Source organism: Sus scrofa, chromosome 10 (assembly GCF_054392235.1).
Source record: "Sus scrofa isolate SSC_HxYL_T2T_F1_AM1 chromosome 10, Sscrofa_HxYL_maternal_Yorkshire_Landrace_v2.0, whole genome shotgun sequence".
NCBI lineage: Eukaryota > Metazoa > Chordata > Mammalia > Artiodactyla > Suidae > Sus > Sus scrofa.
In genome coordinates, this window is record NC_139392.1 from 66,699,962 (window position 1) to 66,720,798 (window position 20,837).

Here is a 20,837-nt window from a genome sequence, read left to right on the forward strand (position 1 = left end):
TTTAACCCACTGAGCGAGGCCACATCCTCATGGATACTATAGTTGGGTTTATTACCAGTGAGTCATGATGGGACCTCTGGGGAGCTGTTGTTGAATTGTGTAGATAGTTTCTGTTTGGAAAGATGGAAAAGATAGTGGAGATGGTTTGCACTTAATGTTACTGAACTCTAAACTCAGAACTGGTTAAAATGGTAGGTTTTATATTTTACTAGCATAAAAAAAATTCAAGAGAAAGCTTACCAATACAATATTGGAAGTGAAAATGAGATTTTTTTTCACTCATGAGATGAGTGACAGTTAACAGTTGAATGTAGGGAAACAGTTGGTAGGAGTAAGTTGGTTATTGTGGAGGTCACTTTGGTTAAAAGTTTTGAAATAGGTTTATCTTCTATATGTATTAGCATAAAGATTTTCTTGGTTGAATAAAAAAAAGTTGCAAAAATACAATTTGTTAAAAAACATCAGTGTTGTATTTTTATGTGCTTTTTTTTTTTTTTTTTTTTTTTGGTCATCTTTTTGGGGCCGCATGTGAGGCATATGGAGGTTCCCAGGCTAGGGGTTGAACCTGAGCTGTAGCCGCTGGCCTACACCACAGCCACAGCAATGCCAGATCCGAGCCTTGTCTGACCTACACCACAGCTCACAGCAACGCTGGATCCTTAACCCACTGAGCAAGGCCAGGAATTGAACTCGCAACCTCATGGTTCCTAGTTGGATTTGTTACGTGCATTTTGAATGCATGGAGAAAGTTCTGGACAGGCACATGGTTTAAAAGAATCATGAATTATATGATAAAAAAATTAAAAGCCACAGATTATATACAAAGCGTTGACACCTAGTTATCTCTTTTTCCTACTATTCTTTTTTTTTTTTTTTGGTGTGTGTGTCTTTTTACTATTTCTTGGGCCGCTCCTGCGGCATATGGAGGTTCCCAGGCTAGGGGTCAAATCGGAGCTGTAGCCACTGGCCTACGCCAGAGCCACAGCAACCTGGGATCCGAGCCGCATCTGCAACCTACACTACAGCTCATGGCAACACTACAGCTCATGGCAACGCCGGATTCTTAACCCACTGAGCAAGGGCAGGGACAGAACCCGCAACCTCATGGTTCCCAGTCGGATTCGTTAACCACTGCGCCACGACGGGAACTCCTTTCCTACTATTCTTGTGTATTTTGTCTTCCTTTATAATTTCTCCATGTTGTACCCTCTTGTGTATCAGCACTACCACAAAAATAGAACAAGCAGGCTGCCCTTGTTGCATCAGTAGTTTTGCTTTTGTTGACATGTCCTGTTCAGTATTATTAAAGCAGCTGTCAGAATATTGTAAGAAGGTAATGCATTTTACTCTTTAAGTTTTTTAGATCTTATTGCAGATCAAGGAGTTAAGTTAGCATACCAGAAAAATGTAGAATCCACATGAAAAGTGAGAATGTTTTGATTTGGTTTATGCTTTCTTGGGTATTTTTGAAAGGGTGCCCTGTAGTTAGAAGAGGTGGTGGTATTTATTGCCTTAAGCTTTAAAGTTAGGTTGTAGTTTATATTTCTATGTGAAGTCTAGTCTTTAGTAGCTTACTCCCCCTAGTGGTAAAAATTGGGAATATAAATAATTCATAATTATAAGCATAAAGGGACAGAAAAAAGTTTATCAAAGCTAATGTACACAGTTTAAATTAAAATAAAGGATAACATACTAATTTGATGGTTTATATTAAAGAATTGGTTAGAGATCTGTAAATCATAGAAATATCAGGTAAGAAAGTGACTTAGTTCATTTTAAGTTTAAAATACCTTAGGAATAGATTTTGAAGAGATATCCTTAAAAATATCATAGACACACAAAATAAAAATGCTAAAACTAAAGTTAGATACCATTGTTTTGCCAAAAACTGAAAACATATGCTCAGCGTAACTTAAGTTTCTTGAATGCTTGGTAAAGTTTGCATTTAAAGAATGAAACTAGAGGCCAATATTAAAAAGAAGACAAACCTATTAGAATGACTTTGTAAATGCGAAATGCTACATTAATTTTCTTAGTTAAATTTGTTATTTGTCTTTATTTTCAGGGATCTCGATTTTTAATTTCTTTGATACAAAATGTATAAACATAGAAAAGTGTATTAATCTAGCATTCTAACAGGTTAGATTCTGGATTAAATGGTTTTAGACAAATGGAAATGTTAATTAAAAATAAATATCTGTGTGGAAAAGGCACACACAATTGACTGTGTACTTGTTCTGAATAGTTGTTGCCTTTGTGTGTTTAAAAAAAGAAAAAGGTGGTTGAGGATTTTTTTTGATTATTAAAATAAATCTTAGTTAAATTTGTCACTAAGACTGTATAATATTACTGGAGTTCCCATCATGGCGCAGCGGAAATGAATCTGACTAGGAACCATGAGGTTGCGGGTCCGATCCCTGGCCTTGCTCAGTGGGTTAAGGATCTGGTGTTGCCGTGAGCTGTGGTGTAGGTCGCAGACGCGGCTTGGATCTGGTGTGGCTGTGGCTCTGGCGTAGGCTGGCAGCAACAGCTCCAATTAGACCCCCTAGCCTGGGAACCTCCATTTGCCGTGGTGTGACCCTAAAAGGACAAAAGACAAAAAAAAAAAGACTGTATAATGTCATAATATTTATGATAATAGCATACTCTTCATTGTCTACTTCGACGGTTATTTTTAGAGACCTTAGGCTTTGCTCCCCTTTTTTTGAACCTATAATTTAAGGGAGAGAGCACACATGTAAACACACACCTGGACCTTTCTGACAGATTCAGTCAGTGGATACATGCTGATGGCATTTTGTAACGGGGCCACAGAGATAAATAAAACAGAATTCCTCCCCTGAAGGAGTTCCTTTCTGATAGAAGGGAGGAGATGATAAACTATGTAATAGAAGACGCTGTGTTATAGAATCTGTGTTGGGTTGTTCTGAATGCAAAAGAGCAGCACCCATCCAGTAGTTTTCAAATTTTGTGTTTTAATGATAAAACTAAGACTACCTTTCAGGGTAGTATTTTATATTTGTATTATCAAACTCAATCACTTATTCTCAGTTATACTTACAGGTTGAAGCAAGTTGTATTAAAGATATTAAGATAGGAGTTCCTGTTGTGGTGCAGTTAATCCAACTAGGAACCATGAGGTTACGGGTTCGATCCTTGGCCTTGCTCAGTGGGTTAAGGATCTGGCATTGCTGTGGTGTGGGTCCCAGACACGGCTCGGATCCTGCGTTGCTGTGGCTCTGGCGTAGGCCAGTGGCTACAGCTCCAATTAGACCCCTAGCCTGGGAACCTCCATATGCCATGGGAGCAGCTCAAGAAAAGGCAAAAAGACCAAAAAAAAGAAAAAAAAAAGGATATTAAGAAGTAATATGCTTTGGGAGAGCAAACGCAAATGTCTGGGTGTCTTTCACGGAGAATGGGCTGGAGTCATTCTTTTAAAAATAGTGTAAAAAATGGAGTTCCTGTGATGGCTCAGTGGTTAACGAATCCGACTAGGAACCATGAGGATGCAGGTTCCATCCTGGCCTTGCTCAGTGGGTTAAGGATCTGGTGCTGCAGTGAGCTGTGGTGTAGGTTGCAGATGCGGCTGGAATCTGGTGGTGTTGTGGCTGTGGCGTAGGCTTGCAGCTGCAGCTCTGATTAGACTCCTAGCCTGGGAACCTCAACATGCCGTGGGGTGCGGCCCTCAAAGGAACTTAGGAAATTCTCTAATGTGTTTTCTCATAACCAGCATGGGGTGTCAGAGTCACCCATAGAACTCTTAGAAGTTCACCAGATGATTGGACCACCCCCGAACCACCCCTGGTTCATTAGATCTGGGGTGGAGTTCTGGTATCTATTTTTTTTTCCAATTTTATAGTTAATTCTGATAAGTTCATACTCAAAGTCAAATCTTTTAAAAGAGAACCTCTTGCCTTTTGAGATTTTACTTGCTCAAGGCTCCCATAAGTATCGACTGGTTTTCATACTGTTCATTAATAATCTTCCTTTATAAAACTGCAAAGAAATCTGTCCTCAGGAGAAATAAACATTTATTTACATAGTGGTTTATTTCTTTATGATATGTATTAGTTTTCTGTTTTGGGAGTCTTTTCCTTTTCTTGGATTGAAGGGTAATACTGAAAAAATTTCAAGCCTGGGTTAATTTTTCAAATCTGTAGATAGATTTAGCAGCACCAAAACGAACTTAAAAGACAACTTGCACCTTCTCCAACTCCTGTCTTTAAAGGGAGAAGGAAACCACAATACAAGTTAACAAAAGGGTTATTTCAGAGGCATATAAATACTAATTTAACTGTTCATGCAGGAAGTAAAAATAGAGAACCTGTTTCATTCTAAACATTAAGATGTATCTCAACCATTTATTTTGTAACCTAAACCTTAAGGTATATGATCTGGAAAAAACTGCTACTGTAGTCTCATAAAATGTAGTATCTGACAGCAGATTTTCACAAGGAAAGTTCAATTTTCTTTATACTTTATGAATTCAAAACAGCTGAACATGATAGGCAGTCAGCTAGACTTTTGTGGTCATAAACATTTTCACCTTAAGTTAGTTTATGGTACATAGAAATTGAATGTTAGTGAATTGTTCTTTCCTTTTATCCTGATGGAAGCTTATTCAAAAGTTAATACAGGCATATCTTGGAGGTATTATGGGTTCAGTTCCAGACTTCCACTATAAAGCAAGTATCACAAAACGAGTCAATTTTTTGGTTTCCCAGTGCATACGAAAGTTATGTTTACATTGTTGTCTGTTAAGTGTGCAACACCATTGTGTCTAAAAAGTGATGAGTATGCCTTAATTAGAGAAAATGCTGTTGGGAAAATGAGGCGGATAGACTCGCCCAATACAGGGTTGCAGAAGACCTTCAGTTTGTTGGGGTGAATAAAAAGCAGTAACTGCAAAGTGTAATAAAGGCAAAATACAGTAAAACAAGGTGTGCCTGTACAAGTTTTGAGACAGAATTGCTAGTGGAATATGGCACTTAGACATGCATATGGTCGAATCACTGCTTTACCAGACTTTGCGACTTCAGGCAAGTTACATAATATTCTTTGTTGTTTTCTTATGTATGACATCAGGATATAAGATATTGCCTTAGGATTCTGGTCAGTCACCTGCTAAGTCTCCTCTGTGTGCTACCCTCTTGATATTAAATGACATGACTTGAGTCAGGCACCTGGCTTCTTGGACATTGGTTCCAGTTTTCTCTAGTCAGGTAATGTTTTTCAGCCTCAATATCTTCTTTTTATTTAGAATCTACATCGGGAGACAAATCTGTGTCACACGTTTGCACAACTCCTTCCACGTCTTCAGCATCTGGACTGAACCCCACATCTGCACCTCCAACGTCCGCTTCAGCCATCCCCGTTTCTCCTGTCCCACAGTCACCAATACCTCCGCTACTTCAGGACCCAAATCTTCTTAGACAGTTACTTCCTGCTTTGCAGGCCACACTGCAACTTAATAATTCTAATGTGGACATATCCAAAATAAATGAAGGTAATTTTCTTCTCTTTTTTGGGGGTGGGGGGTGGTGGATCTTTTTAGGGCCCAACCTGCAGCGTATGAAAGTTCCCAAGCTAGGGGTTGAATCGGAGCTACAGCTGCCAGCCTATGCCACAGCAACCTACACTACAGTTCACAGCAACGCCGGATCCTTAACCCACTGAGTGAGGCCAGGGATTAAACCTGAAACCTCATGGTTCCTAGTCAGATTCATTTCTGCTGTGCCGCAGCAGGAACCCCCAGGTAAAGGTAATTTTCGTTGAAACAGTTTTTTAAAAATTCATTTGTATCATGCAAAACTCTGTAATTAGTAAAACTCCCAACTGAGGAATGGTCTTTGTTTCATTTTGAAGTTGACGGTTGAATGTCATGCTCTGAAATTTACATCCCCCACAGCCTAAGATCTTTGGTATTGTATCAGCAATACTTGGATTTTCTATTTTTCAAGACTTGTGTACCTGTCAGTTACTGGAGATAACTATTTTATCAGCTTACCGTGTGTGATGATTTTTTAGTTTTTTAAAGTATAAACAGAGAAAATAGTATTTGCTAAAATAGATATAAAAACACTTGGTTTCTGGCGTATTTCAAAACAACCTCCTGTATATCAGTAAATAATTATTTGGCATATTAAAAATATGCTGTTTACTAAGGGTAGTAATTCAGGTAGTTCTTAAAATACTTAAAATTTTTTGAGAAGGGAAGTAATGGATAGTGTTATGCTATCTTTCCTAGTTAATTTCATTGTTAATTCCAATTTGCTTTTAAGTGTACTACTGAAGTATTTAGGCAGCTACCTCACAGAAGTCTGAATAAAAGTGGATATATTTTTAATTCATAGATCATTTCAATTCTAACATTAAATCTTAACATTTCTATTTGTGTACGTTTTCACATAATATATTTTAACAGTAGCATTAAGCAGTTAAGTTCTTTAAGAATTGAGCTATCTCAGGCTAGTTGGACATTAATCTTCCATTCTTCGTCTCCTCAGTGTTTTGTATCTTTATTTAATTAAGATAACCATGCTTTTCTCTTGTTCAGTAAGTAAATTTTTCTAGGTAGAGAGTCTCATAACAGTTTTCATTAACTGAACACTTAAATTTTGGTGAAAAGGAAACTGCTGTTTCTTTATAAACCCATTAAGTTTCTTTTCCTCTGCCACAGATCATTTGACATGTCTAGACCCAATATGTTACTCCTATCTCGTAGACTTTGATTTTGAGAGTTCTAGTTTGAAACATTCCAGTTTTTTTCTGGGTTCTTTTTGAGCTCACACGTTGTTACTAATGCCATATATGCCACTGTGTTTTTATTTGAATTTAAGCCATTGTATGTTTGTAGTTCTTACAGCAGCTGTGACACAAGCCTCATTGCAGTCTATAATTCACAAGTTTCTTACTGCTGGACCATCTGCTTTCAACCTAACTTCTCTGATTTCTCAAGCTACTCAGCTGTCTACACAAGGTATTTATATTCTTCGATACCTCTAGAATTGTAGCTTGATGGGCAGTGGGGGGGGATTAATAGCAAATTTCTTTCCGTCTTGAGAGAGAGTTTAGCTGTAATAATGATTTTTTTCTTTTTTCTTTTTCCCATCACTTATAACAAACATAATGGAAGTTCCCTGTCCAGGGATGGAATCCTAGTTGCAGCTGTGACCTTCACCACAGCTAAGGCAATGCTGGATTCTTAACCCATTGTGCCAAGCCAGGAATCGAACCCTCGTCTCCACAGCAACCCTAGCAGCTGCAGAGACAACACTGATCCCTAACCCATGGAGCCACAGTGGGAACGCCTAACGATTTTATTTTGCTTGATTTTTTTTTTTTTTCAACACTGCTGTGTACAGTAGTACTACTCTTTACCTTTAAAAAAAATTAATATATTTTTTTAAGGGTTGTACTCGCGGTACTGGTATATGGAAGTTCCAAGGCTAGGGGGTCAAATTGGAGCTGTAGCTGCTGACCTACACCAATGCTGGATCCGAGCCACGTTTGCGACCTACACTACAGCTCGTGGCAATGCCGTATCCTTAATGCACTGAGTAAGGCCAGGGATCAAACCTGGGTTGCTATGGATGCTAGTCAGTTTTGTTACTACTGGGCCACAACCAGAACTCTCATCCTTAGTTTTTAGGTGAAGCAAGCTTTTGACATTTATCTTACACCGTTGCCATCCAATCTGTAATGTAGTGTATATTTAATTTCAGCATAACTCCAAAGCTGCAATAAACTATGATATGCCCTCAATCTTTGTGAATCATTGGATGTACTGAAGAGTTGGAGTTTGGGAGTTCCTATTGTGGCTCCGTGGCTTAAGAACCTGACTAGTATCCATGAGGGTGCGAGTTCCATCCCTGGCCTCACTCAGTAGCTTAGGATTTGGTGTTACAATGAGCAGCAGCATAGGTTGTAATGTGCCTGGATCTGGTGTGGCTGTGGCTGTGGCCAGCAGCTATAGCTCTTATTTGACCCATAGCCTGGAAACTTCTATATGCCATGGGTGTGGCCATTAAAAAAAAAGTTGGAGTTTGGTTCGAGTGGGTATTAGGTGACTTTGACTGTAGGATATAGAAAGGGCTCAAGCTCTGCCTTGAGTCAGCCAGCTCTCTTCTTCATGCAGTGTCCGGAGGGGAGAGATGCACATCATAGGAGCAGAAGGGAAGTGAAAGCATCCCTTGACCTGTCGCCAGCCCCCGTGCAGAAAGCTGATGAGTTGAGCAGGAATACCTGGTGTAGTGTAGAAGTATATATTGAAAATACTCTGAGAGCCCGTGGTGAGGCAGGAATCCGAGGGGCTAGCCAGGCACACTTGGAGTTGACGAGGCAGTAAGGATGGTGAGAGGAAACCTTCCACTTCCATGTGAGAATATGTTGAGACTTAGAGTTGGGACCATGCTGGGTGTGCTTATCTCTTAGCAGCTCATTTGGTCAATGTGGCTCCATTGAGAAGTTCAGATGGACCTTTTCAAGTAAGGATTTTCTTGGGAATGGGGCTTGTGGAGAGATGCAAAGATCTTCCCTGCATTTATTACAGAGGTTTTTGGTTTATTTTACTCTCTTATAGCCCAGCCATCTAATCAGTCTCCAATGTCGTTAACGTCTGATGCGTCATCCCCAAGATCCTATGTGTCACCGAGAATAAGCACACCTCAAACTAACACTGTCCCTATCAAACCTTTGATTAGTACTCCTCCTGTTTCATCACAGCCAAAGGTATGTTGCCTTGGAGGGAAGTTTGGGAAAGAAGCCACTTTGGGATAAAATGGGTTTTTTAATAATGTTTTAGGATATGTGTTGGAGGAAAAGCCCTCTTTTGAGCAGGAGGTAATGATGGACTAGAGGACAGGTGAGTGAGAAAAAGATGCAGGTTAGACTCTCTCTGTTATTTGAGGGGTTGGAGGAGGGAATCCCTCTGTGCCCTTTTTATGTACTGATTCTATTCTCCTTCTATTCTGGGCTTTGTGGATAAAGAAGGTATACTAATCGAGTCTTAATATTTGTAGAATTTTCAAACTCTAAGATTTATGAGAACATGTTTTCCATATACTTATATTATAAAAATGAGTCAGTTTCTGTGCTGAGAGCTTTTTATGTATTGTATTAATTTTCACATTTAACTACTATGTGCCTTAATAGGTATGAAAATTAAGCCTTCCGTTAAATTTGATTTTGTAGTGGAGTCAGAATTTGAGATTTAACATCTTTCTGAATATGGAACCCACTTTACTAAGCTCTACTGCCTATGTGTGTGTTCAAGCAAATTTCTTACATAGATGGCTCCTCAGAGAGTTAGGAGACTGCTGTCTCTATTCTTATTAGACTGTAAATAGGACCTTAGGATGCTCTTGTCAGATTTTGTATTACATTCTTTGAGTCTTGTTCACAGATTTATAAGCGGTCCCCAGTCATAACTCACTCTTGCTTTATAGCATACCACTAGTAGAACTTGAAGTTGGTGTATATACAAGTTGTAAATTTTTTTTTTCAGTCTTATGGATAACTCTAGGAGGAAATTTTTTTTTTTTTTTTTTTTTTTTTTTTGGTCTTTTGTCTTTTGTCTTTTTCTAAGGCTGCTCCTGTGGCATTTGGAGGTTCCCAGGCTAGGGGTCAAATCCGAGCTGTAGCCGCTGGCCTTCGCCAGAGCCACAGCAACGAGGGATCCGAGCTGCGTCTGCTACCTACGCCACAGTCACGGCAACGCCGGATCTCTAACCCACTGAGCAAGGCCAGGGACTGAACCTGCAACCTCATGGTTCCTAGTCAGATTGGTTAACCACTGCACCACGACGGGAACTCCTAGGAGGAAATTTTTTTAGTTGTAAAACAATGGGCTGTTTCAATCTTTTGTGCCAAAGAATTCTATTCAAATAAAATCTTTAGCAGAATCCTAAAGATAAAAATGTATTGAAATGTAGCTTGAAATTGATAGTAGGCCATCTCTGTGGTATTCCCATTGGCTCATCACTTCCCTGCTTCAACCACTTATTTATGCAAGTTTTAGGTTCAGTCTAGATTGATTTTTATTATTAGTACTTTTTAATGATTATTTCCCCAATACAATTTTTTTTTTCTACTGTACAGCATGGTAACCCAGTTACACATACATGTATACATTCTATTTTTGCACATTATCATGCTCCATCATAAGTGACTAGACATAGTTCCCAGTGCTACACAGCAGGATCTCATTGCTTATCCATTCCAAAGGCATCAGTTTGTATCTATTAACCCCAAGCTCTCCAACCACCCCACTCCCTCCCCCTCCTCCTTGGTAACCACAAGTCTATTCTGCAAGTCTATGATTTTCTTTTCTGTGAAAAGGTTCATTTGTGCCTTTTATTAGATACCAAATAGAAGTGATATCATATGGTATTTGTCTTTTCTCTTTGACTTACTTCACTTGGTCTGAGAGTCTCTAGTTCCATCCATGTTGCTGCAAATGGCATTATTTTCTTCTTATTAAGGGCTGAGTAGAATTCCATTGTTTATCTATACCACATCTTCCTAATCCAGTCATCTATCGATGGACATTTTGGTTGTTTCCATGTCTTGGCTATTGTGAATAGAGCAGCAGTGAACATGTGGTGCATGTGTCTTTTTCAAGGAAATTTTTGTCCAGATATATGCCGAAGAGTGGGATTGCTGGGTCATAGGATGGTAGTTCTATATATATATTTCTAAGGTACCTCCATACTGATCTCCATAGTGGTCGTACCAGCTTTTATTCCCACCAACAGTGCCGGAGGGTTCCCTTTTCTCCACACCCCCTCCAGCATTTGTTTGTTATTTGTGGCCTTATTAATGATGGCCATTCTGACTGGTGTGAGGTGGTATCTCATGGTAGTTTTGATTTGCATTTCTCTAATAATCAGTAATGTTGAGCATTTTTTCATGTGCTTGTTGGCCGTCAGTACATCTTCCTTGGAAAAATGTTGGGGTCTTTTGCCCGTTTTCCATTTGGGTTGTTGGCTTAGATTGATTTTTAAAATTTTGAGTTAAAATTGTTTGCATGAAGTTTTTTATTGTTTGCCTGTAATTTGATTGGAGAAGAATTAAAATGTGAATTTTAGCAAGAGACCTTATTCTTAGAGTTTACAACTTATCTTTGGGGTCTATCTTAGAGTACAGTGAATGATGACTAAGAAGTGAGATATAAGTGGCAGTGTTAGGTTTACAGTTGGTTATAAAATTGTTTCAAATCCCTTAAGCAGATGGCTGTTTTTGCATTTCAAACCTTTCAAGTTGTTTTTAAAAATAAGTGAACATTCGCTCTTATAAAAATGTTCTTTATAAAAGAATATGCTCTTTTCAGAAGTAGCAGTGCTGTCCACATTTGTTTAGGAGAATATTAATTATTGGCATATGGAAGTTCCTACGCTAGGGGTCGAATCTGAGGTACAGTTGCTGGCATAGGCATAGTCACAGCAATGTGGGGTCCGAGCCGAATCTGTGACTTACCACCACAGGTCACGGCAACACTGGATATCTGACCCACTGAGCAAGGCCAGGGATCGAACGAACCTGCATCCTCATGGATACTAGTCGGATTTGTTCCGCTGTATCACAACAGGAACTCCATAATGTATTTATTTTTATTGATAACAGAAGCAACAGTAGATATGAAGAGGTATTATAGTGTACTGGAAGTAACACTGAACTCAAATCAAGAGAACTAGTTTCTTATGCTGGTTTGCTAATCAAGTAATTTTATGGCCCTGAAATGTTTTATAAAGAATTAGACCCAAGTCTCAAAACTCTTTTTTTTTTTTTTCTAACTACATGACCTTTGGAGATTCCTTTGACTCTGCTTCTTTAAATCTCTAGATTTTATGGTGTTTTAAGATTTGGGTGTACTTGGCCCCTAAAAGATACTATGGCTGAATCGCTAATGTTAATCTTATTATGAATCAGGTCAACTCCTGTTATCTTAAAAATCTCTGGATAGAGATAAAGTTTAATTGGTAGAACTTTTGCCTGTATCTAGTTTTCATGCTTTTTGCCTATGTGGTAGAATGCTGTCTAATCAGATTTTGACATTTTAGGTTAGTACTCCAGTAGTTAAGCAAGGACCAGTTTCACAATCAGCCACGCAGCAGCCTGTAACTGCTGACAAACAGCAAGGTCATGAACCTGTTTCCCCTCGAAGTCTTCAGCGCTCAAAGTAAGTTGATGTGTGTTGAGACGACATTGTTTTTTCCTTAATACATTATATCGCCATATTGTTGAGATATTATAAATGTATGTATAGTAGAACCTGGTCTTGGAAGAATCCATGGATAGCCTTAGTTCTATGTATTATAAAATTTACAAAGGCAGATATCTTACTGCAATAACTAGATTGTCTGTAGTAGTGAAGCCTGGGTTTTAAAGAAGTGACTTTCTTTAGAATTTTCCTTGGTGGAATATGATCTGAGCAATATGTGATTACTTATACAAAGAGTGCACATGATTTTAAAATACTTATTAACTCACTGAAATATCATTTTTAACTTCCTTGTAGCTGTTTTACGTTTGAGTATATTAATGAAGACAAAAATCTCACATCTAAAACTTGGGTCAATGTTTTCCATCTGTTGTGAATGTCTGTCTGTCTGTCTTTCCTTATAGCGTCAATTCTGACCCTTTGTGTGTTGCTTGTCAGAGCTGTATTGTATTGTCGCTCTCCTTTGTTGAGTAACAGAACTTTAAATAATTTTCGTATTGTCCTGTTTTTATCTCTTGCCACAAGGTGGTAAAATAATTCAACTGTTGTTTTTATTGTTGTTTTCTAAATAAGCATTTCACAACATTGACGTCCAAATGAGGGTTGTTCCCTTGAAAATTATCACTTTGGGAAACTGTCTACTTCAGCAGTGTTGCCATTGCTCAGAATATTTTTTTGGGAAGTTCTTCTTTTAAATTATCTTTAGAGGCTGCAGTATTATTTTAAATATCCTCAGTGATGAAAAGACTTCATTGTTTGGGAGACTTAGTTTTTCTGAATAACTGAAATTGATTCAGAGCCAAATCTGGTGTGAAGCAGGTAGGAAATGAGCTTAGTGATTAAATTTTTGGTTCTCACCACCGAGTCCTTAAACCACAGCCCAAACCATACCGTTGTAGAAGATAACCAGTCTCAGAGTGTTGCTTTTTTGGTCTTACTTTGCTACTAAACTCATTCATTGTTATGCAATGGAATGTCTGTATTTTGTTTCACATTATTTCACCCTCTGATTCAACAGTTTATTCTGATATTAAACAGTAAAACGCATTGTATTTTTTCCTCTCCATGTCGTCATGCATTTAAGATATCATAAATATGCTTTATTTCTATGACTTTTGAAATGTGACCACTTCTTAGTTCTGTTAGTGTATTTGCAGCACACAGCGTTGATTCTGCTGTCAAATGTGGGAGAGCATTGATTGGTATTTAAATCCAACTCTGACCTTAGTGTTTAAAGGGCTCTTAACCCCCAAAAGTGTATTAGGAATACCTGATATACTTTGGATTTTAAATTCTGTTTATTTGATGTTAAAATAATAAATTTGGATATCTTTAATGAAAGGTATTGATAGGCAATTTCTCGGATTCCGTAGAAACCACTTTAAAAATACAGTACATTCAATTGTGTTTTCTAGTAGCCAGAGAAGTCCATCACCTGGTCCAAATCATACTTCTAGTAGTAATGCATCAACTGCAACAGTTGTACCACAGAATCCATCTGCCCGACCTGCGTGTTCATTAACACCCACGCTGGCAGCACACTTCAATGAAAATCTCATTAAGCACGTTCAAGGATGGCCTGCAGATCATGCAGAGAAGCAGGTATGTTACATGATCATGTTTCTTAACCTTTGTATGATAACTGAATTCTGCTTTGAGAAAATCTGGAGCACTGAATTCAAGCTATATTTAAAATAGCCAATTAACCAGTTTCTAATTTGATTGTCCCTAGTCCCTTTATAAAGTGTTGGATGTGTACTTAGAAGGTATTTATGTTAACTTTTTGGGATTTCAAATAAAGTATTTAAATTATCATTATAAATCCCATTATCAAGAACTCAGCATTTAGGAGTTCCTGTGGTGGCTCAGCAGTAACTAACCCAGATAGCATCCATGAGGATGCGGGTTCTATCCCTGGCCCGATTCAGTGGGTTAAGGATCCCACATTGCCATGAGCTGTGGTGTAGGTTGCAGATGGAGCTTGGATCCTGAGTTGCTGTGGCTGTGGCAGGGGCCAGCAGCTGCAGCTCAGATTCAACCCCTAGCCTTCGAACTTCCATATCTGCACATGCAGCCCTAAAAAGTACAAAAAACCCCCAAAAACAAAACCCAAAAATCTTAGTTAGCATTTGGCTCTGTGCTGAGTGCTTAAAGTTTAATTCTGCACTTTCTAAAACTACTGACCAGTGCAGAGAATGATACTTTTTCCATTTTACTAATGAGGCCCTCAAGACCATATAGTTGATTATACCAAAGTCACCAAGTTAATACAGTGATACTGTTCAAAGCCAGTGTACCTTTTCTACCCAGCCAGCCAGTCTGATGGTTTTAGAACCTGTTAGTACAGTTGACCTTTGAGAAACTCATGGGTTGGGGCTGGGGTGGGGGCAACCCTCCCCACAGTCAAAAACCCAAGTATAAGGTTTATGGTCATCCCTCCTTGCTGCAGTTCCTCATCCTCAGATCCATGGATTATGTGGAACAGTGGTATTTATTATTGAGAAAAACCCATGTGTAAATGGGCCTGCATGGTTCAAACTTGGAGATACATTGTATATCTCATGATAAAGGAGTACAGTGAGATCCTTATATCAGTGTTATACCTGGACTTTGCTTTGGCCAACCCAGCATCTTATATTTATTTATTATTATTATTATTATTTTTTTTTTTTTTTACATCCACACCTGCAGCGTATGGAAGTTCCCAGGCTAGGATTGAATCAGAGCTGCAGCTGCCGGCCTACCTCACAGCCAACAGTAACGCTGGATCCTTAGCCACTGAGCAAAGCCAGAGACCGAACCCAAATCCTCAGGGACACTGCGTCGATTTCTTAACCTGCTGAGCCACAACGGGAACTCCCCCAGCATCTTTTATTCACCACAAATCATGAGTCCTTCTCTCCTAGTGCTATACCACTATGAGATTGGAAATACTATTCTCTCATGTTAAAGGGGAAGTCATTTTTTTTTGGCCTCACCCTCAGTGTGTGGAAGTTCCCAGGCTGGGGATCGAACATGAACTTCTGCACTAGGCCAAGTTGCTTTAGTCAGGTTCCTAACCCCTTGTACCACAGTGGGAACTCCTTAGTAATTTAATGTTTTATTTTTTGTATATGAATGTGACTTAGATTTTATGTGATTTTCATTTCTTTAATTACAGGCATCGAGATTGCGAGAAGAAGCCCATAACATGGGAAGCGTTCACATGTCAGAAATTTGTACTGAATTGAAAAATTTAAGATCTTTAGTCCGAGTATGTGAAATTCAAGCAACTTTGCGAGAGCAAAGGTAAGGTGGTTTTTTTTGTTTGTTTTGTTTTGCTTTTTGGTTTTTTGAGTTTTGGGGGTTTTTTGTCTTTTTAGGGCTACACTTGAGACACATGGAAGTTCCCAGGCTAGGGGTCGAATTGGAGCTGTAGCTGCGTCTCCAACCTACACCACAGCTCGAATCCCTAACTCACTGAACAAGGGCAAGGATCAAACCTGTGTCATGGATGCTAGTCACATTTGTTTCCGCTGAGCCATGACTTGGGAACTCCCAAGTTTTTCACTGAAGTAAAATTTTTTGGTTTTTATCATTGTTATCTTGAATTGGACTGAAGATCGTAAGTCAAATTTAATCTGAAATTTAAGGTTCTCTTTGATGTGATATTCCATAATACTATAACCTGTTTTCATAATTTAATAATATTCCTATGAATATATTGAATGGTAATGGCATCTAGATTTTATTTTTCTTAACCCATGGTAAATGCTTCATGAGACTTTTGTCTTACATTATGATACTGTAAAGTGTCAGTAATGTTTTATTTAAAAAGTGAGGTGTTGACAGTGGCAGAGGATGAAGTCCTTTCCAGTTGAGAATAGCACTCTATTGCTGAAGGTACTTTTTTCAGTTGCAGATTGCATCATTGATAGGTCTTTTGGAAATTACGTTAAAGGTTTAGTTGTCTAGGAAGTTGAATGATACATATCTGCTTTCTTTAATTGTTTTCAGCTAAACTCTCTCTCTCACATTTCTTAATGAAAAGCAGAATATCTATGTCGTGAGAAGTAATATAGATACTTTTTAAAATGCCTGTTACAAAGTCAGGGACTTTCAGTGGCCTTACATCCTGTCTATATTGAGTCGTAAGAGTTAATCTTGTCATAAGGCCACAATAATTAATAGAAAATACCAAGTTGGGACTTCTAATAAACTTAGCAGATTTTATCTAACCTTTCAACTACTAAAATATCTAGAGGTGCTTTTTGAATATCAGCTGGGAGTATTTTTACTCTAGGATTGCTCTGAAAGTAGTTCTCACATACATGAAACTTTATTTTGGTTTGCTAGACAGGTGATTGGACTTGTAGAAAATTACACTTATGGACACAGTCACTCATGTCAGTCATGTGTCACATAATCGTGTTTGGACAGAGATATCTAGCTAGTGTGTGATTATGCCTAACTCACTGGTGTACGCAGAGAGGTCAGAAGAGAATCAACTTTATGAAATTCATGGACATCTAGTTAGCTGTGGAATTCGTACTTTATTTTTTGTTTTAAATATTCATGTCAATTGGACCTTAACTCTGCCTGTTCATTTTTATGAACCTACATTTATATTGAGAATTGTTCATCAGACTGTTAAGTTCCTGTTATGGCTCAGTGGTAATAAACCTGACTAGTATCCATGAGAACGCGAGTTCAATCCCCGGCCTCAATCAGTGGGTTAAGGATCTGATGTTGCTATAAGCTGTGGTGTAGGCTGCAAACGCAACTCTGATCTGCCGTGGCTGTGGCGTAGGCTGGCAGCTGCAGCTCCAATTCAACCCCTAGCCTGGGAACTTCCATATGCCGTAGGTACAGCCCTAAAAAAGAGAGAAAAGAAAAATAATTAGCCTTTTGCACTTACTATATTGTAGTCTAGAAAACATAATTTAGGTCTGTTTCGTGTTTAATATCTGCTGCCTTTTGTGTTTGTGGTAAGGCAGGGAACAACTGCATTTTAAATCAGTCATTTGAAGTAAATATTGAGAAATTGTTAGAAAACTTAGGAAACATCCTAACTTGTCATCTCAGTATTTTAATATATGTCATTATTTTGTCCTAATTTAATCAGTTTTTAATTACTTTATCTCAACTCATTTTCTTTATAAAGGTATTTTTATAGTTAGAAATTTTGTTTTTTTTCTATAACATAATGACATGAGTTCTAATGCCCTCTTTCTTTCTTTTTTTTTTTTTTTTGTTTTAATTTTTCAGGATACTATTTTTGAGACAACAAATTAAGGAACTTGAAAAGCTAAAAAATCAGAATTCCTTCATGGTGTGAAGATGTGAATAATTGCACACAGAGTTGAGTACAGGAACTGTAAATCTTGCCCAATCTTAACATTTTTGAGCTGCATTTAAGTAGACTTTGGACCGTTAAGCTGGGCAAAGGAAATGACAAGGGGATGGGGTCTGTGAGATTAAATTCAGGGGAGAGATACAAGATTGATTTGTAAAACCCTTGAAATGTAGATTCTTGTAGATGTATTCTTCACGTTGTAAATATGTTTTGTAGAGTGAAGCCATGGGAAGCCATGTGTAACAGAGCTTAGACATCCAAAACTAATCAATGCTGAGGTGGCTAAATACCTAGCCTTTTACATGTAAACCTGTCTGCAAAATTAGCTTTTTTAAAAAAGAAAATTTGGGGGGTTAATTTATCATTCAGAAATCTTGCATTTTCAAAAAATTACAGTGCAAGCGCCAGGCGATCTGTGTCTGAGGATGCAACCTTGAACCATATGGGCAGTGTACAAGATATCATGAAACAACGGTCCCCACACTTGCACCTGATCAAGAGCAGTGCTTCTTCATTTGTTTTGCAGAGAAATGTTTTTCATTTCCCGTGTGTTCCATTTCCCTCTGAAATCCTTGATCTGATTTTATCCATTTTTTTAAGGCTCCTCTTTTTCTCCTTTCTTAAGGCACTGTTGCTATGGCACTTTTCTATAATCTTTTCATTCCTGTGTACAGTAGCTTAAAAATTGCAGTGATTGAGCATAACCCACTTGTTTGTATAAATTATTGAAATCCATTTGCACCACGTAAGAATGGACTTAAGTACTGCTGGGCATGTGTGCTGAAAGTACAGTGATTGCTCAGATGTAAGGAAATGGCCCAATGAACATGGTTGTGGGAGGGGAAAGAGGAAACAAAGCTAGTCAGATGTGAATTGTACCTGTTGTAATAAACATGTTAAAACAAACAAAAATTGTTATTTTTCTTTTCTTTGGTCAATGCATATTAGAATTTGAACTACCTGGGGATTCTTTTTCAGAACTATTCTTGTTGAACATTTATACTTAATTGAAATAATTCCTTAAGGGCGGTTTTGTTTAAAGCATATTAACAGGAAGTTGTGTGTAAGAATATTTAATGAAATATGAAATTCAACAAGAATGATTAAGTCACTTCCCAAGTGGTTGTCATTTGTTAAACCCTGGTTACCTGTCTTGCTATCACGACCTTTCATTTTGAAGGATGTCTGTGTTGTAGCTATAACTGTTCAAGTCTGGTGCTGACTGCTGTTCTTAGCCATCACAAAACGCTAAATTTGTGTAATTGGAGCTTCCTGCTGTTATCTGGAAATGGTGGGAAAGCTCAGCTTTGTATATTGTTTCCTAAAGTATATTAAAATAAAAAAAGAAACTATTGCTACTATAAAATTACCTTGGCTTTTCTTTTCTTTGCTAAAATATTGGTCACATGGCCTTAGCATGACACTGCCAGTATTAAATCACAAAGGTTTCCTTATGCAGGAAAATCTCATTTCAAAATCTTATCTGATTTAGAGACCTTTTTTGTTTTCCTCCCCTTATTGAGGCAGATGTATTCATGTGCTTTCAGAACTGCCAGCACCAAGGGCTTATTTTGTGTGTTAGATGTTGTTATTACATTCTGGGATACCAAAAATTCAAAATTGCTCTTGTGCTTTAAACATACTTAAAGTATAGAAAGTAATGTTCTGAGTTTTCAATAAATTTAAAAAAGTAAACTGTAAGTGATAGTATGGATGATACTAAAATACCAAAATGTTCCAGTGTAATTAAGAATTAAAATGATACTGGAAACTGATTTTTTTTTTTTCCTGTAACTTGAGGATACTTTTAAAATGTAAGACAAGACAAATGTCCTAAATTACACCGTGATGAAATGTTAATGCCTATGAAATTGTTAATATTTGCTGGACTTGATTAGTGCATGTAAATGAAACTCTGAAGAACTATGTTAAGTTAGAACCCTTACTGATGCAGCCCTGTGTCTTTTCTGGAAAGAAGTGAGAGCAGTTGTTGATGTAGTAGCCCGATGTTTCCTGATCAGATGGCAACTTGACTTGTGATTTAAGGTAAATTTGAATTTGATCTGCTCATTGTGTATTGATCTCTGTCACCTTTTTCTTTTGACTTTAAAAAATATTTATATCCCTAAACAAATTGCTCTCATATATATGATATATAATATATATATTACATATATATAGAAGATGCCTAATTTGAAATACTCTGGTGAATTTTTAAACAAAAAATTAAAATTTTTGTGGAAATATTTTTACAAGATTTGATTGACATATTCTGTAGTGAATTATTTCAAATACTGCACTTTATTAACAGATTGACATATTCTGTAGTGAATTATTTCAAATACTGCACTTTAATAACAGACATGGTGTCCAGCTTACTAACCTTCTTGAGGTAACCAGGGAATATTTATTAAAATAGGCATAATATCCAAGAATATTCTTTATTTAGTTGTCCTGTTGCCATGGCTTTGAACATGTATCTCATTTTGGTGGGCACCTTGGTTTAGATAGTTTGAAAAAACGAATAGTCCTTAGGAAACCTCAGGGTTTTTATTTTTCTGTTTTAAAAGGTACACTAATAGTGTTATATTCAAACCTTAAAAGCCGATGCTGTAACAAAATGTATTTTGTGGAGGTGGGTCTGTCAGAAAGTCCCCTGAAGAACCAACCAGCTTCCCTAACTTTTTTCCCTTTTTTTTTTTTTTTTTTTTTTCTGTTTAACTAGTTTGATTAACTTGATTTTAAAACTTGGACTACAACTCCAGATTTTAAGCACACTGAAAGCTCTTATGTGTCAGCCCTTTTTAAAGATATTATGCTGCTTTTAATATCCCAAATGAATGATTTTATCTCCTAAATTTTATATATCTGCTTCACTCTTGTAAAATCTTGGAAAGGAGGTGCTTAAAACTTTGCGAAGATTTAACTGTTAACACAATTCAGAAACAGTCTATTCTGTTTAAACACAACCTTAGCTTCAAGGGATTATTTCAAAGGGGAGGGGGCAGGGCGTGAAGTAATTCACTGCAAACCAGAACTATTGTAGTTCAGGACTTAAAGCTACTGTATTTAGATGTGGGGTTTGAATATACGGATTTCTTTTCAATACCTGTAAATATGGCTATATTCTTGTATTTGTACTGCAGTGTACAAAATGATACTAAAAAGTAATAAATATGTTTTGACTATTTTGTGCAGTTATTTCAGAACAGTCTCTCTTGAAAGTCAGCACATTATGCATTTGAAGAAGAAAACAGGTTGCTACGAAATTTTTAGTAGCAG

General features: G+C 37.5%; 1 protein-coding gene across 4 annotated transcripts in view; it reads left to right on the forward strand.

Moving 5' to 3' along the window:
* The window catches only part of WAC (WW domain containing adaptor with coiled-coil), an 88,990-nt gene extending 70,069 nt beyond the window's left edge, over window positions 1-18,921 (forward strand). For all 4 annotated transcript variants that reach the window (XM_084979987.1, XM_084979986.1, XM_003130704.6 and 1 more), the window contains 7 exons: window positions 5,261-5,506; window positions 6,857-6,979; window positions 8,582-8,730; window positions 12,060-12,178; window positions 13,636-13,822; window positions 15,381-15,508; window positions 17,468-18,921. In XM_084979987.1, the coding sequence (XP_084836113.1) occupies window positions 5,261-5,506; window positions 6,857-6,979; window positions 8,582-8,730; window positions 12,060-12,178; window positions 13,636-13,822; window positions 15,381-15,508; window positions 17,468-17,537 (1,022 nt within the window). In that variant the 3' untranslated portion in view covers window positions 17,538-18,921. The remainder of the gene's footprint in view (window positions 1-5,260; window positions 5,507-6,856; window positions 6,980-8,581; window positions 8,731-12,059; window positions 12,179-13,635; window positions 13,823-15,380; window positions 15,509-17,467) is intronic.
* Window positions 18,922-20,837: the final 1,916 nt, after the last annotated feature.